Genomic DNA, 18342 nt, shown 5'->3' on the forward strand with positions numbered 1-18342 from the left:
GAGAGAAAAAGCCATTAGATGTTAAAGATTTTTCCCAAGTTGTTTTGTTGTTTTTGCTCCTCATGGGATATTTAGCTGGAACTACTTTAAGTAATAACATTCAGGGCATCCGCCTACTTCTACTTACTTTTCTTGTCTACCTCTTAACTGAAAACTATCCAATAAAAAAGACCACATCATGAGTCACTCTGTTCATCAGGCACTTGGCTATTTCCTGAACATTCAGTTTTTCTCACACAGAATAAATCTTCTTGCTGTTTATTGATTTTCTTTTTACAGCCCAGAATAATCAGTGGATTACTTCCCTCTGTACAGTAATGAAACTGTCCTCAAACTTGTATACCGATGACTAAAGCAGATTATTCACTGCTTGTGTTAAGAAGTCCTACATTCGGATATTCTCCAAACACAATGTGACAAGAGAACAAAAACAGGAAAAATATAAAACTCCTGAATAAACCTTAAACAATGTCCCAAAGCAGGCTCAGTGTAATGCTGCATCCACACTTTGAGATTAGAGCCTAATCGTTTGCAGCCTAACAATGCCCTCTGGTGGTCCAATTATATAAATGATGCTAATTAACCAAACGAGTGTGTTCAAGTGATCCATCCAAAATCCATAATTTGAGACTCAAACATTCACCTCCGATTAGCTTGAAAAAAGATTGTATATTAATTTGCGCTTTCTTTAATGTAAGATAAAACAGATTCACATCGTATTTTTTTCAGCGTTTAATCAAAATTGATCACTGATTAATCTTACAGTTTCATTAATGACTGATTACCGGTAATTAAATTTGTATTTAAATAAAAAGTTAAAATAAAGAAAGGCAAACGTCTCTCAAATTCACGAGTTATTTAGGCTACTTTATTTCTTTAAGTATTAGATGGACTTTTAAACAGAATTGTGACAACTTACTTTAAAATTTTCCTTTTTGTTATCCCATTTACAAATGTGTCTGATTGTTCCTCTCATGCTACATCTCACAGTTAATGTCTATATCACTTGGCTCTCTATATGATCAGCATGCTCCAAACACTTTTATTTTCATTATTATTATTTTTCCCACAATATTTTTATTTAGATTTTAGCAATGAAATACAGCCTTTTACTTTCACACAATGAATATCGAGACATGTAATTGCTGCATTGTCCAACATGAGAAACCATTAACAATCAAAAAAACAAAAACAATGCTTCTCTTGTTTTAAAATAAATACATAAATAAAAAAGGTAATCTATACAAAATTATATATGCAATTGCAATGAATGCTGAAAATAGAAAAATATTTAGAGGATAAATTAAAATTCTACATGCTCACAAACTGCATTGTCCACAGAAATCAGTCATTCATTTAATCTTGTAATTTCATTATTAAATGGAAAATATTAAATGTAAATTCTCAGAAGCAGGCAGTTCAAGGTTATGCTCTTTGTTAATAATTGAGCAATAGTGAATGCTGGTTTAACACGATCCTTCATTAGCTCTAGCTTTGTAGTATGACAATGGGGACTAGGGCTGCAAAATTAACATTATTTTAATCATTGTGGAGTCCATTGGTGTGCCCAAATCGCCGCTTGACCGATCCCGAACCCTAACAGAACGGTTTGTCAAGTCGTTTGATACGGAGGTCCTGATTGGCTGCTGCAAGAGGTGATTCTAAAACGCCTAATGCGATTTGCTGAAAGAAGGCTCTGCTATTTTTTTTCTCGCGATTGTTTCCCGTGTGGGTTAATGGCTCCTCCTGCTACAGACTGAGACGGAGCTGGCACCGAGCAGCGATACGGGGGGAGCTGTAACACCACGGAGGAGGAAAAAATAGCGATTACACCCCAAATACCAGCGGGTTTTTGATCGCAGTTGTACCTGGGAAAAAGGCTGTCCGGGTAGTAGCTTGGGTCGAGGGCTAAATTTAGCAGCGGGCGGTCGAGGATAGCGGGCTATTTTTCAACAACCAACTCCCCAGATGAACTCCGTCAGAGCCACCAACAGGAGACCCAGGCGAGTGTCGAGGCCGCGCCCGGTGCAGCCCGAACGGAACAACGGGGATAGAGGTGAGCTAGGCCACAAACAGCTAAAGGTTTAAGACGAAGTAATAACAGTCCGCACATAACCTTCGTTTAGTGCCACTGCCGTGTTCCGCTCTCCTAGAGTCGGCAGGCTACGCAGGAAAACCCGAGGCTTCTCGCTCTGTGGCTCAGGCCAGGCCGCGCTTTGTTTGGCTTGAGTGATCGGGGCTAGCTAACACCGCTAGCTAGCTTAGCAGGTTATGTGGATGTTGGGGGTTGTGTTCGCCTAACGTAATGCGTATGTAGCTATACAGTCAACATTAAAGGTCCATACTGGAAGCAAAGGGATCGACTTCACACGCCCCGATCACAATCTGCGTGTCTGCTCGGGTGCTGCATTCCCAGCTGTCACTAACGATTCCGAGGGTGTAAATCTGCGGCGTCTTTGGACTGGGGTGTAACGTTAACAAAAACATTAGCAGCGAATGGGGGCAATGCTAGCTAGCTGCCCCGGCTACCAGAGGCCACACAGATCAGCTGTGATAGATGATACGGTGCGATATTTGGATGAATTCACTGTGTCCATTTTCTGCGCTTGTGGCTGTTAGTTCAGAGCTAACCTGGCTAACATAACCCCTTCCTTGTTCGCAGAGCCTGCTAGCCGTAGCTCCATTTGTTTACACCGCGGATTTGCCAGCTACGCAGTTCAGTTTTTAGCCATTAGCCGCACGTCTGATCGACTTAATTTGACAGCAACATATAAGATGAGTCTCATTCTGCTCACGTATGACCCACAGACAAATACACACAGCCATATATGTGATGAGAATAACTAGACGTGAAAGATGTGGTTGCAGGGGGTGCATCTGCCATTATCAATCACTAACCTTTGTCTGCCTTACCCACTATTACCCTGTCTGTTAGCCTGCGCAGTGTGACTACTGCATGTTAGCTGAATGAATGCTATTGTTTCATTTATAGTAAGGAGCGTCAGTGTTTTATGTAATTACTAGACAGTAGGGGTGGGCGATATGGCCAAAATCCTATATCACGATATAGGATTTTTCATATCCCGATAACGATATATATCACGATATAGCATGTTTTCTGATAATTTAACAAATAATTAGTCCATATGAAATAACCACATGGTAAAGCCCATTTTTGGATAATCCTGAGTGAGTTAAATACTTGACAAATAAAAAGTACTTTTGCTTGGGCTGAGCCTGAGTCCTTTTCTGCATGTTAATGTCCATGTTAATAAACAGTGCCTCCCTCTATGGTTCACTCCAGGTTCACTCCCACGTGAAAGGATTAGAACGTAAAGTGTTGTCAAAATGACATAAAAATAGCCGTAAAGCAGTTCAGCTGCTGGTTTTGTGACGATAGAGAAGATATAAAAAAACCCATAGGATAGACATTTTCATGTTGTTTTACCAATATATATTGTCCTGTTGCCCAGCCCTACTGAAAACATTTAGATTTTGAGCATTGACATGATGATTTTTTTATTTATTTCATGCATTTCATGCTCTACACTGCAGCCCTGTGCTTTCAAGTGCCTGTGAAGAAAGTGTTTTTTCATATAGGAGATCTGTTTTCCTTTCTGTTTAGATGAGGAGGCTCCTGCAGCAGCTGCAGCAGAGATGGCTATTGAGGAGTCCGGTCCAGGAGCTCAGAACAGTCCCTACCAGCTTCGACGCAAGACCCTGCTTCCCAAGAGAACCGCTGCTGCCTCTGCCACCGCCTCTGCCTGCCCCAGCAAGGGCCCAATGGAGGTTAGACTGAAACATTTGAGTGCAGATTTTTCTGAAAGTACTGCACTGTGCATGTCTGCAGAATGGAGTGTTTGAATGAGAGAGAGAGAGAATTGCTGATTGATTGTGTTTCTTCTGGTGGGGATGATGATTTTGTGACACAGCAGTATATTTCACAGTTGCTTACTTAGTACTTTAATCTTGGCATGAGACTAATATCTTTTCCCCCTCTTTACAGGGAGCTTCCACTTCATCAACAGAAGCCTTCGGCCATCGAGCCAAGCGGGCACGAGTGTCCGGTAAGAGCCACGACCTGCCAGGTGTGTGTTTAATCTCCGCAACTGGGGCAAGGAGAGTGTTAGCTTTATTTTGGAGTCTTTTATTGATTTTTCTAAATCTCGTTATTTTGCAATCCATTAAATAGCATGACTCCACAGTTTAATGTTCTCACAGTAAAACAAAACTGTTCTGTGTGTGTGTATCTGTGTGTTTTTAGCAGCCCCAGCAGAGCAATATCTGCAGCAGAAGCTTCCAGATGAGGTTGTTTTGAAGATCTTCTCCTACTTACTGGAACAGGATCTCTGTCAGGCAGCTTGTGTATGCAAGAGATTCAGCCAGCTAGCCAATGACCCCATCCTATGGTCAGTGCTGCTGAATTATACCTGATTTAAATATCTCATTTTTAAAAAGCAAGACAAATACAATTGTGTTGTATTTGATATTTTAGGAAGCGTCTATACATGGAGGTGTTTGAGTACACACGTCCCATGATGCACCCTGAGCCCGGCAGGTTCTACCAGGTCAGCCCAGAGGAGCATGAACACCCAAACCCCTGGAAGGAAAGCTTCCAACAGCTGGTGAGTCCGGCCTCATGGCTCCTTCTGTGTTGATTTATGGGGAAGAAGAAAGTGCTCTCAGGGGTTTATTTTATTGTCTCCTTACATTTTCTCCCTCTGTGTCAAAAAAATAAACATTGTGCAGTTATTGCAATGTGGCTTTGCAATACAATCCATGTCGCTCTGCTGATAATATCAAACCCAGGGATGCGAGCGTCTGTAAAGTTAAGAGTGCACACGCACATTAGAAAGCAAATCAATTTTTTCTTTGTATTTATTTATGAACTGTGCCGATATGTACGGGGAGCATTGGAAGACAAGATCAAGCAGCAGTAAGCGGTGAAATGACAAGCAAAAGATCAGCTTCTTTTCACTCAATCGCTTCTTTTAAATCATGTTATTGTTTTCTGGAATCACCAACAAGTCACTCAGAATTCCTCAAACCAGGCTCCTGAGAATTTTAGTAAAACTTTTGTGACCAAAAAGTCTTTAAGCCACATGTACAGTATTTCTCAGCTCAGCCTCTGTATCAAAGCGTTCAGCGCATCCACAGACGGATCATTAAATATGTTTACATGTGTTCACATTGTTGTCATAAGGCTGTGTCAATAATAGCATGTGTAAAATCCCTTGCGGCGATGTTAATCTCATTATCTAATTATGTCAATGCGGTGCTTGTTATAGACTCAACATTAAGATCCTCAGGCTAATGGGAGACAACATGTTTGTTTAATATCTTTTACAGGCAAATTAAAAACATTGATTTTAGCGACACAAATTTGCAAGTGGGTCCTACTTCTTGTTAATGCTGTTGCATCTCTTGTAGTCACTCTGACATCTTTGTGAGAACACTGTGCTGCTGAACATGTTGTTCTGTGGTTTGTGGTTTGCAGATATTTAAGGAAATCATTGGTTCATAAATTGAAGGTCAGAGTTCATGCAAGATGGTTAACAGGACAGGAACAGTTCCTGCTGCACACAATTAGATTAATTATTCAGAGCTATTATTTTTCTACAGGCTTGTTTGGATCATTTTACGCCGTCAGAGTAAAATCTTTGACTTCTTCACAACACCGGTACACATGCAGCGTGCAATAAGGGGTTGTTGATACGCATTACTTGTTTAAAAAGGGTCACGAGTGAACGCTGATGTACAGGTTTATTGCAGCTTCTTGTGTGGCGCATTTTCTTCACTCTACAGCTTCATGTCAATAAGGGCTGAACAGTTTTGAAAAAACATCTAATTGCGATTATTTTGACTTATATTCAGAATCTGAAATACTTTATTTATCCTCGGTGGGGAAATTTTTTGTGTTGCAGTTTCTCAATACAAAAGAGAAGTGTGAAGAAATTGAGAAAATATAAATAGATTAAAACTATGTAAATATGTTGATTAAATACAGAAAAATGTAAGAAAATATGTAAACTATATATACAGAATATCTAAACTGTGAATTATATATACATAAGAACATATGTGAGTTATTTATGCACTGAATTGTATATATGTTTAGTGTAACAATCAAGTAAGTGTCAAACAGTCAGAGAGTCAGCGGGAGGAGTTAAGAAGTTTGATGGCCACAGGCAGAATGACTGTGGCGTTCTTCAGAACGCCTCTGCAGCACGATATTTAACCTTTTAATAAATACTGCGCCTACTGCGATTTGAAAATTGCAGTATTGTGATTTTAATTTAATGCAATTAATTGTTCAGCCATAATTTTGAGAATCTTATTTTAATACTTTCAGAAATTATTTTGGCTGTTAAATGATTAAAAAGATTGATCTGATTGATTACAGGCTCTATTATTAATTTATCTAAATGAATGGCATATCGTTATATGCTGTGAGAGGCAAGATATTAACATGGGTTTTGGTAAATGAGTAAATCAATGGAGGAACATAATAAACTTTAAGATCATCTTTTTTAATTCCTGCACATTAATTTTTTTCACTGTTATTATTCTAAATTGTCAATATGACGTATTGCCTTTTTTTTGGCCTTTTGCCTTTATTAGATATGATAGCTGAAGATGGGAAATATAAGGAGAGAGTGGGGAATGACATGCACCAAATAATAAGCAGACTGGGAGTCTAACCTGCGTTCAGTGCAACGAGAGCTGTAGCCTCTGTACACTGGGCGCCCGCTCTACCAATTAAGCCAAACAAGCTCCCCTACGTTTATGTTTTAGCAAGAGCTTTCAATCAATCATTCAAATTTTATTGGTATAGCACCAAATCATAACCAAAGTTATCTCGAGACACTTTCCAAAATGAGCAGGTCTAGACCGTACTTTCTTTTTTTAATGTTACCCAATAATGATGTCAAAGAGAAAATAAAAAATGTAAGATGCCAGAAAAATTACAATAAAATGTGTTTTAAGGTCAAACTTTTTTGTTTTACTTCCTGTTTGAAAGGTCATCGTGATGGCCCTGTTGTACAAGGCCCAGCTTGGATGTAAAGGAGCGCATTTTGACCCTCTGTGTTTTCTGTGTTGCAGTACAAAGGTGCTCACGTAAAACCAGGCTTTGCAGAGCATTTCTACAGTAACCCCGGCAGATACAAAGGCAGAGAGAACATGCTGGTAAGATATAGCTAAAGAGAAACCCTTGAGGGGGTTATTTCATTAAGGTAAACGCCTGCGAACTGTCTCAGATGAGTAGTAGTCATGTATATTCAGCCTGAAAGTGTTTGTGCTGCTCTCCTGCAGTATTATGACACCATCGAGGATGCGCTGGGTGGAGTACAAGAGGCCCACTTTGACGGTCTTATCTTCGTCCACTCTGGCATCTACACAGACGAGTGGATTTATATAGAGTCCCCCATCACCATGATTGGTGCAGGTAAGCATGACGCCTTCACTGAAAACTCGAGACATTTTCATGGTGCTCGTGCTGCATGCAATCAATACCTCTCTTAAGACGGGAGACCCTCTCAGCTGTGTTTGTATCAGTTTGTTTGAGGGTGTAAATGAGCGCTCTCTGCTTTCTCCTCAGCTCCTGGTAAAGTAGCAGACAAGGTGGTGATAGAGAATACTAGAGACTCAACGTTTGTCTTCATGGAGGGCTCGGAGGACGCTTATGTGGGATACATGACCATCAAGGTAAATCTCATTTTAATGTCTTTTTTCAAACCAACTTTAAAGGGCCAGTTCGCTGATTGTCAACCTCAGTCTTATCATGCTATCATGGGGAGCTAATGCCATTATGGTAGGAAAAAAATGCAATTTGGCTCTGTGCCTTTGGAGGACACTATCTGCTTCTCCAATGAGCCCTGGAAAACCTCCGCCAGGCCAGGGAGCTCGCTAAACTACACTTCCTCAATCTAGGACGCCCGCCTCTGATGTCATGTCTCGTTCAAAATTGTCAGGCTGCAATTCAACTGCAGACCCGAAGATTTTTTTAGACCACCCGCCGGTATATTCTCGCCATATTTTGGATTCTGTACCGCTCTGAGCCGTTGCCTGCAGCGAAAACGGTAGTATGTCACTCCAGCGTCTCTCGCTGGGCCGTTCCTTTCAGAGGGAGGGGCGCAATGCATGCTGGGGGTTGTAGGAATCTAGAATGGGTGACACCACGAGCTGTTTGTACAACTTTCTGCACAGCTATGGCGCCTATTTCAAATATTATTGCTTCTATTGATTACAGAGAACACCAGCTTTAAGTGACGGTGGCTTTTTCCAGGGGCAAATCGCTCCTTTAAGTCTGGCTGTACATGAAAAACCCTAGTCCCATCACAGAGCTCCAGTGTTCGGCTTTGTAGTCACAGTGTCCAGCTCAGCTTCTAATGTATTATTTATTCATAGTTGAGGATAAAATTATTGTTATTATTTCCCAGTGGAGAGTCCTTGTTTTCTGTGTGGCTTTTAGAGAACATGCTGTAAGTAAGCAAGAATCACAAATGAGTCAAACAACAAACATGGGCGTTTTTTAATGAGGCTCGAGGGCTCCTGCTAACACAACCAAAGTGCGTGGTCAACTGGAACATTTGCCACTGCGGCTATGGGGACTGCAATAGTTCTGCAACTAATCTATCTGCTGATTATTACATTATTAATCGTCAAGTTACATGTTCCAAAGTGATGTTTTTAAACTGCTTTAAAGAGTCTTTATTACAGCTTATATTGGTTGTTTAATATGTGGGATTAAACAGTAGTCACATGTTGTTATGAGACCAGATTATCCAACAAAGTAAAGGTTTCCTGTCTGTTACAAATACCTCGAATAAAAAATGTCTCATTGTATCGATTTATTTATGTCTCCTGTGGTGTTAGACATCATTGTTTTCTGATTATATCCTGTTATCATCCACACACACACACACACACACGAGTGTCTCTAATGCCTCCAGTATGCAGAGTCGGTGTGGATGTGGTGGGTGGAAGAAGCTTGATGTGTTGTCAGCGAGCGCCGCTATTGTCTGACCTCTGCTGCTCCTCTCTCCTCAGTTTAATCCTGATGATAAGTCAGCGCAGCACCACAACGCCCACCACTGTCTGGAGATCACAGTCAACTGCAGCCCCAACATCGACCACTGCATCATCCGCTCCACGTGCACAGGTAACGCAGCCCCTTGTTACCGGGGAAGGAGACAGTAACATGAAGGGCACCTGCGCAGCTCTAAAGACATAACGCATTTGAATGTGGATTTTGTTGACAGATGCAACTTAAGCTTCACCAGAGGAGCGTTTACTGCATCTTAGAGCCATTGTTTTCTATATTCTGGAAAGCCGCCAGTGTCCCTAATGTTGGTTTATCACTTAATAATTAGTGTGTTCATTATGTCCCAGGATGAGACTAAATTTGTCATTTGGGTCCAGAAGACCCTGAAGCCGTTTTTGTTGGAGCACTTTTGTTATGACAGTTTTTCTCCTTCATATAAGATGTGGGTAGTTGGTTTGCAGCACCAGGAAATCTGGAAAAATCTGTCCCGGAGCTGCACGGTATATATCCTGACGTTTCTATCAACCTGGGTCATGTGCCTTAGGGTCTTTATATTTATGTCACAATAAGGCGATGTAGCATGAAACACTTTTAGCATCAACATCGGACAGCAATGCAGATTCTGTAGCTGTCAAAGCAGTGTTAATTTCGTTAACTTTCGTTTCGTTAAATTATAATGAAAAATGTTCGACTTAATAACGACTTTTTTTCTGTGACGAAGAAGAGATGTTGACGAGACAAAAATAGATCTTTGATAATAAAAACTTATTGAACTTCTTCCCACCTTCGTTTCCCAAAAAAATCCCGTCCACACGAGCACGGTTGTAGAAAATCCCTGTCCAAACGAAAATGCAGAAACACAACAGAAACGCTGTCATGGGAATGACACAACAACAGGCGGCGATATAACCCGGTCATGCAAAGAAGAAGAAGAAGAAGAATCGCGGCCAATCAAAAGTCTGAAAAAAATGTATCCCGACGCCTTTGTTCCTCAATATAGTAGACGAGTAACTGTACATATGTGTAAACACATAAAAAGTCCTGTTAAGCGTCACTGTTTATGTCACGTCCGTCGTTTTGAAGGAATTACGCCTCATTTGTGACGCCGCACAAAGGAGATAACGTCACAAGCCAAAAATGCTGTTTACCCTGTCTACACGTCTCCATGGAAACGGAGTTTCTAAAAGTCTTCACCCTGGCCGGAGTTTTACAAAAGATCAGTTTTCAGTGACCTAAAACGGCGTTTGTGTGTGGAGGAAAGGACAAGACGCAGAGAAAAAGCTACCTTTTGAAAAATACCCGTGTACGTGTGGACATGGCCGAAAAGGAGCTTTTTACGCGTCATTTGCTTCTTCTGCACAAAATGGAGCGATCATGTCTGTCTGCTTCAGTCAGACTGTTTTAAATGAGAAGTGATGATGAATGTCTACAAAGTTTTAACACTAAAAAACATCACTGCTGCTGTAAATAAGGCCAGAGAGGAATGTGCAGTATGTGCTACTGTGTCTGCATGGCTTCGTTCTGTGGCTTTACATGCGTAACGTTACGTTCCAGAAGTTTCCATAGACACCTATCAGCTGAGGATCTATATTACCTGTGCAGAACATCGTCAGGAAACAAGGGATGCAGCGTCTCTTATAGTGCATCTACTTTGCAGGCAGTATGGACACAATTGGAAACATACATGGAAAGATGGAATTGAAAAAGTACTACTTAAAATCTGTCTGTCTCTAATTGATTAGAGTATATTAACTGGAATAACATTTATTTTATCATACAGCACAGGCTTCAGTCACATGGTCATAGGACGATCATGATGCATGTGTTTGCACGTCTGTAATGTTTATTTAGATAAGCTATAATTTGAGTTTGAGGGTGCCAGATTCCTGATGAAATCCACAAAAGATGTGTGGCGGCTGTGGGAATCACAGGGTAGCTCACGATACGATATACAATACCCACGATAATATCACGATACAGCGATTCTGCGATAATTGATATATTGCGAGACAATCGTTTGAAATAACCGATGATGTAAGTGATCAATACTTGCAGCCCTTCCTGTCGTGTGACTCTGTTTTTGTTTGTGTGTTCAGTGGGTTCAGCTGTGTGTGTGAGCGGCCAGGGGGCGTGTCCAACCATCAAACACTGCAACATCAGTGACTGTGAGAACGTAGGGCTGTATATTACAGATCACGCACAGGTAAGACGCCTAACTTCTCGCCTTCTATAGTAACACTTTTTCAAACGGGCTTTTCCTCTGACTCCACATCTGCTCGTCTCTTTCAGGGCATTTATGAAGACAATGAAATCAGCAACAACGCACTAGCAGGCATTTGGGTGAAGAACCACGGTAATCCCATCATCAGACGTAACCACATCCACCACGGACGAGATGTCGGCGTGTTCACCTTCGACCACGGCATGGTCAGCACGTCAGCTGCAAACATGTCGTACGTTTAAACTTACAGAAACACCACCGTCATCTCTAATGCGTCTCCTTCTGTGTTTCAGGGTTACTTTGAGAACTGTAACATCCATAGAAATCGTATAGCCGGCTTCGAGGTGAAGGCCTACGCGAACCCCACAGTGGTGCGGTGTGAGATCCATCACGGCCAAACAGGAGGCATCTACGTCCACGAGAAGGGGCGGGGGCAGTTTATAGAGAACAAAATCTATGCCAATAACTTTGCTGGGGTGTGGATCACGTCCAACAGCGACCCGACGATACGGTGAGGACACACTTTACACAGGGCGGCAGTTGTATTAATAAACCTTCAGAGGGTCACGGGATATTTTGGGGCTTATTTCTGGAACAAAATATGTGAAGGATATAAATATGGACCATGTATTCCAAGATTGTAATTGTTTCTCTTCCTTTGTAACCAGGGGAAACGCTATTTTCAACGGTAACCAAGGAGGGGTGTACATATTTGGAGATGGACGGGGTTTGATAGAGAGTAACGATATCTATGGTAACGCCTTGGCGGGAATCCAGATCCGAACCAACAGCTGCCCCATTGTACGGCACAACAAGATCCACGACGGACAGCACGGGGGCATCTATGTGGTAAATACACTCCACCAGATAAGAACATAGATATGTCGGGTATTTGGATGAAAATACAAGTCTTAAATCATTTGTGAGGGTTTAATAAAAGCTCAACATCCCTGTGTCAGAAGTGTTTGATAGCTGGATTTGCGTTTCAGCACGAGAAAGGCCAGGGGGTGATCGAGGAGAACGAGGTCTACAGCAACACACTGGCTGGAGTCTGGGTCACCACGGGAAGCACTCCTGTCCTCCGCAAGAACCGCATCCACAGTGGCAAACAGGTAACATGAACATGCTCGCCCATTTAAGACCTTACACAAAGCCTTGATCGAATCTCAGGGCTTTCAGCTCTTTGTTGTGGTGTATAAAGATATGTGTGAGAAGCAGCTGCTGTGAAGTGATAAACGGCATCGAATAAGCTGCTATAACATTTTGATTAGAGTGATAATGATGCTGTTCTTTCAGAAGTGTCAAATTAATAAACAATAGAAGCCATTCAGATGATTGCTAAGCCTGGTTATAGTTTAGATATCACTGTAGTCGGGGTAACAGAGGCAATACTGGGTCATGTACATGCACTCTTTTCGAGGGTTAAAGGGTCGTATCTTTTAAATGGATTTTCTCATATTCTGCATGGGTGTCTCATGCTTGGGTGTTTATTGTTCGCAGTGAAAACTGCATTATTCCGTGTTTTTCCAGAATGACATTTTTAAAAAGGTCGCCTCTGAAATGGGCCGTTCAGAACAGCTGCAGGTTTCTATGTAGAACCTTGCTGTCGCTGAAATCGACCAATCAGCATTCACCTTCAGGCTGCCTTCTAGCACTAGCTTGTAGTCAAGTCGTCAAGATTTCAACTTACCAATCCGACACCTCCTGGCGATTCTGGCTCGTCCATATAAGGCCGAATAACTGATCCTAGAGCAGCCATGTTTTCTACAACTCTAGAGTGACAGTGCGTTGCGGCCACTCCCCCGCGTGTGTGATCCAACGTTACGTGGTATACGGTTACTCCCAAATACTATCAGCCAATCGTGGCTAAGGTCTGACCTTTGAATGGCAAAACGGCTTGTTCATTTCAGGAGGAAGGAGAGGCTCCGAAAAATAATTACATTAAAATATTTAGAAAATCTTTAGAAAACAAACTTTACCAACATGATTCAAAAACACATTAGAATAATAGAAAATTGATGGCAGAGCTAAAATACTGTATGTCCCCTTTAAAGGGTTAATTGATGGTGCCCTAATGTAGTTTGTCCAGCAGACCGCGCTTTGACTCTCAGTACATGTAGCAAAGCATCACACCTGAACAGACGAGGTCCTTGCTTCTGAGTCACCTTCAGTAAAGCGACACAAAACTTTCACGCATTTATTCCAAGTTGTGAATATCTCTCTTTGTTTTTAAAGGTTGGCGTGTATTTCTATGACAACGGGCACGGTGTGTTGGAAGACAATGACATCTACAATCACATGTACTCTGGCGTGCAGATAAGGTAACGACTCCTCCTTATGTCCAGCTCTGAAAATAAAGAATGTTAAACCAGATCATTCTTTGCAAAATCTCTTTTTTTTAAGTCTTAATTTTTGTTGCATTTTGACAGGACGGGGAGCAATCCAAAGATCAGGCGTAACAAGATCTGGGGAGGCCAGAATGGAGGGATTTTAGTCTACAACTCAGGTGTGTATTTCTCCCTCTGCAGCTCCTTGTCTCAGGTGTAGTGTGTGTGTGCGTTTCTGTGCGTCTTACTCTGCCTTTTGACATCACAGGTCTGGGCTTCATCGAGGACAACGAGATCTTCGACAACGCCATGGCCGGCGTGTGGATCAAGACGGACAGCAACCCCACCCTGAGACGGAATAAGATCCACGACGGCAGAGACGGAGGCATCTGCATCTTCAACGGAGGCAGAGGTACTTTAACGAGATCTGTGGCGTCTTTGTGAAAGAAGGATTATTTAGAAACATCCTCACACAGCTTCTGAAATGATCCTGATGATATAATTAGTGTTACATTCACATACCAGGATAAGGGAACCCTATTACCTCTTAAGCCTGGTTTATACTCGTGTGTTAAATCGATCTGCAATGACACCTCCAAAACACTAGTTGTCAGCGGCGTCTCTTTGCCACTATGTATAGCTTCTTCTGGCCTCATCATGTACTTAAAAACAACAGTTAATATCTGCTATACTTTGCTGTGTATCTGTTGTGATTTGGCCCATGCACAACTACAGTTTGAACTTCTCTCTGTAGGCCTGCTGGAAGAGAACGACATCTTCAGGAACGCTCAGGCCGGCGTGCTGATCAGCACCAACAGCCATCCAATACTCCGCAAGAACCGCATTTTTGACGGCTTCGCTGCAGGTTAGCTTTTTTTTCTCCGAAACCCGTATGCACAAACATCAGCTCAGTTTGACCTTCTTTTGGTGCTCATGACTTTGCTCTTCTCCTGTCCAGGTATTGAAATCACGAACCACGCCACAGCCACACTGGAGGGAAACCAGATCTTCAACAATCGCTTTGGAGGCCTGTTTCTGGCCTCGGGGGTGAACGTCACCATGAAAGGTAAACTAGCTGCTTCTTTACACTTTGCCCACTCTGCTTACAGACTTCTGCTTTCTAATAACTCTCTCCTGTTCTCTTTCTGCTGTTCTTCTCACAGATAATAAGATCCTGAATAACCAGGATGCGATTGAGAAGGCGGTGAGCCGAGGACAGTGTCTCTACAAGATCTCCAGCTACACCAGTTACCCCATGCACGACTTCTACAGGTAACCTGCGTCCAATAAAAGACTCAGAATAATATTAGTACATTTAAGTGGAGCTGGAAATTACACACAAAACTCATTTGCAACTATTTTTGATGATTACCGTAAAATCTGTAATATAAGTCGCACCGGAGTATAAGCCGCAGTCTGTTTTTGGGGCTATCCCAGAGAGAAAAAGGTTTTCTATAGCTATGTATGAATAAAAACGTGTAACAAGTTATTTCAACACTATTTCAATTTATTTTCATTTAAAACACATTCACACAAATTACAGCCTACCATCTGTTTGCACCATGTTGAGTTTGCAACTCTGCTAGCTACCGGTCTGGTAGCTGGCAGCCAACGGTAACGTTGATTGTTATGAGGGTGGCGACGGCACTGGTGATCATAAAGGTGCATGTCCGTGACGAAGCGATAGCAGCAGTCAAGTTAGTTTTCCTCCCTTAAAACAGCGAAGAACAGACTAAACAGCACTGCAGCATATTGTAAATAGGAGACGTTGTAGCGTCTCAGACCTGGAAGTGGTTTAATGTGGAGATGTGATGTCGCCACTTAACAACCTGATAGCGCCATCATCTGGGTAAAACACCGTAACACAATAACATACCTCTCTGCATTTTATACTGGTATATTGGTCGCACCGGTATATAAGAGGCAGCACACTTTTTAGATGGAAAAAAATGTATTAAAAGTGCGTCTGAATTTTGTGGTAACTGTCAATTATGAAGCTGAAATGCCAAATGTTTCCTTTTTACATCCTCCACTTATGAGTGTTTGTGTCTTCTGTTACAGATACTTGTAAAAAAAAAACAAAACATGTATATTTAAATTTCTCTTTTAAAAAGACCAAACAATGAACTGAGCAGTCAAGTAAATAAACGGCTGATTAATTTCAGCCTTACTTTAAAGAAAAACGGTTAAAGGCCTGTTTGATCAGTTATTTTCATGAACATGTAAAAGTAAAGAATTATTCCACATTTGTCTTTTATTTTTCCTTATTGCCTCGTGTTAATTAATCTGTCTTGCCTTTTGCCTCCCCAGATGTCACACCTGTAATACGACAGATAGGAACGCCATCTGTGTAAACTGCATCAAAAAATGCCACCAAGGGCACGACGTAGAGTTTATACGGCACGATCGGTGAGACGATTTTTTTTAACTTCTGACATTTTTGGCAAAAAAGATATTGAAAAAAACAATTTAAAAATGCTGCTTACAGAGCAATAAACCACATTTAACTTATTTGAAGAACTCTGTTTTCTAACGTCTCGTGTCTGCTCCCTTCAGGTTTTTCTGCGACTGTGGAGCAGGAACGTTGTCCAACCCGTGCACGCTGGCCGGAGAGCCCACACACGACACGGACACTCTGTACGACTCGGCGCCGCCCATCGAGTCCAACACGCTGCAACATAACTGAAGGCATCCGGTCTAGTTACGCCGTCTCACATAAGCATACACACACATTACATTGCACACAGGCACGCACACTCACACACTTACACACACAGTTACGTACACACATCCACGTGCAGCCATAAGGACCCAGAGAGACTCTGCGACTGCGGCGCTCTCGGACGGGATCGAGGTGAGCGAGGCTGCAGAGGAAGCAGCTTCCTGCACGCTGCAGTCAGACGCGCTGCAGCGGAGGCAGATGCCACTAGAGGGAGCTGTGGAGCTGAGGGTAGACGGACAGAACGGCCACAAGAGATTCCTCGCTCGAGTATTTCTTATTGCAGTCTGAAGACAAAGAAGATGGAAGGGCTGTCGATGGCCTTTGGCAGAGCGTAAAGATCCCCCCCGGTGAAAATCCTCGGCTCCTGGCCCACTTCTTCTTCTTCTTCTTTTTCTTCTTCACATGAACTGCTGTCAAAGAGACTTCCTGCTTCCTCGCAGCTCCCATCCCTATTGGCTGCCCAGGCAGTTGTAACAAGGCAACAGATGGGCGGATGTTGCCCTGTTGTGTGTGGATAAAGAGCAAGATTGTGTGTGTGATGGAGCACTTGGGCTTTTTTAAAAAAATATGTTCAGATCAATGGATTTTATTTCAATGCTTTCTCATGTAGTTTTGTATTTTCAAGCAAAAAGCTGACTGTATTTGAATGTCTTTTATTTTATTATATATTATTATTATAATTATTATTATTTTCTTTGGTTAGCGTCCCGCCTCCCTCCCCGACACCCCGGCGAACTGCAGAGACTCGGACGTCCCAGTGGTGAAGTTCTTTCTGTGAAAGAGAATCTCGTTTAAACACTAAAAACCCTCTCCGGTATATTAGCTTAAATGGCAGGTGGAGGGGCTCCACAGGTGTATAAAGGTGTGTATGCGAGTGTGTAAATGTGTGTTGTGTACAGTGAAAGTTGTGTGTACGTGTGTATATGTTTATAAGTTGATGCAGTCAGTGTTTTGTGGAGAGGGTTTCAACAGGAGGCGCCAGAGCTCCTTTGAACTGGGACTGAAGAGTCGCTCTGCAGCCCCCCCTGCCCCCTCGTCCTCCCCCCCTCCCCTTCTCTTCCCCCGTGTATCGTGGTGACTGTGGCTCCTCATGCAGCCTGAATCGTATGCATGTACCATAACATCTAGACTTAATATATTGTGAAGTATTCAATAACCATTATGTAGATGCTAGTTGGAATTCAAAAAGGGGTATACTTTCTTAGAAAGAGAAAAAAAGAAAACAGGAAACTGGCCATTTCTAAGAAAATAAAACTTTATTAGATCAGAGGTGTCTGTCTTTAAATCCACATCCTGCTTTCATGATACGAGACGCCGCTGGAGAATCCTGCGAGGCGTTTAACTCGTGAACACTTTGATCTTTTGTGTGGCGCTGACACTTTTACATCACTCACACTAATGCTCCAGCTGTTGTTGTTGAAATGAGGGTATTGATTATGATCAGTGGTTGCAGAATGTTGGGAGACACGGTGAAGCTATTGATCATTACTGATGAGGCTTAATTGTGCCGTCATACATACTGACCTCCTAGTCCAAGCTGGAAGAGCTGGAGTGTCCAAGTTAGAAATTATTACTAACAAACGTTTGCGTTTTCACGCTACAAAATCTGAAAAATTCTATTACTTTTACTTATTGCTGGGTAAATTAAATGTTAGAAAATCGACCCACCACATATTTCCACAGACAAGTCAAGTATCTTTTAAAATCTCAACCTAAAAGCTGTTCAGCTAATCAGGGAAGATTAAAGAAGCTGTTTAAACTATTTTGATTAAAACTCCTCTTTTTGAGCTGGTTATGAAACAGACTGAAATTAACTGATGACTCTATATGAGCTGCAAAAGCAAACCAGACCATCAGCGATGAGATTGATTATTTCTATGTAGTTATTTTTAATGCCTGAAGCTGCTGGCGGGGTGATATGTCAGACGAAGCGCCCAACTGCACGCTGCCTTTTACATTTTCCAGATGCAGAAATTTAAAGTGACTGATTCATACGACTGTTAAAGAAAACAGGAGATTATTTTAT

At 42.0% G+C, this 18342-nt stretch overlaps 1 protein-coding gene across 4 annotated transcripts; it reads left to right on the forward strand.

Moving 5' to 3' along the window:
* The first annotated feature begins 1766 nt into the window (after positions 1–1766).
* Positions 1767–17583, forward strand: fbxo11b (F-box protein 11b). 4 transcript variants are annotated; one of them, XM_069664549.1, is made up of 22 exons: positions 1767–2056; positions 3626–3789; positions 4007–4088; positions 4265–4409; positions 4496–4625; positions 7105–7188; positions 7315–7447; positions 7601–7707; positions 9052–9163; positions 11143–11249; positions 11336–11473; positions 11561–11778; positions 11936–12116; positions 12257–12379; positions 13503–13588; positions 13697–13773; positions 13863–14006; positions 14349–14459; positions 14553–14660; positions 14758–14866; positions 15905–16003; positions 16151–17583. In XM_069664549.1, exons 1-22 carry the CDS (start codon positions 1969–1971, stop codon positions 16278–16280), a joined length of 2676 nt encoding a protein of 891 aa, XP_069520650.1. In that variant the 5' UTR covers positions 1767–1968; the 3' UTR covers positions 16281–17583. The 4 variants fall into 4 exon arrangements, with proteins under 4 accessions (XP_069520650.1, XP_069520651.1, XP_069520652.1 ...); XM_069664550.1 differs by having other exon boundaries at positions 4268–4409; XM_069664551.1 differs by having other exon boundaries at positions 4007–4067.
* Positions 17584–18342: the final 759 nt, after the last annotated feature.

This window comes from Semicossyphus pulcher, unplaced genomic scaffold (assembly GCF_022749685.1).
Source record: "Semicossyphus pulcher isolate SPU_LCO1_2020_fin unplaced genomic scaffold, fSemPul1.0.p SCAF_16, whole genome shotgun sequence".
NCBI lineage: Eukaryota > Metazoa > Chordata > Actinopteri > Labriformes > Labridae > Semicossyphus > Semicossyphus pulcher.

Bases quoted from the DNA above. Each gene is read 5' to 3' on its own strand.
- fbxo11b (XM_069664549.1), top strand. From the start codon at position 1,969: ATGAACTCCGTCAGAGCCACCAACAGGAGACCCAGGCGAGTGTCGAGG. The intron at 2,057-3,625 runs GTGAGCTAGGCC...CTTTCTGTTTAG, and splicing joins ACGGAACAACGGGGATAGAG to ATGAGGAGGCTCCTGCAGCA. The intron at 9,164-11,142 runs GTAACGCAGCCC...TTGTGTGTTCAG, and splicing joins CATCCGCTCCACGTGCACAG to TGGGTTCAGCTGTGTGTGTG.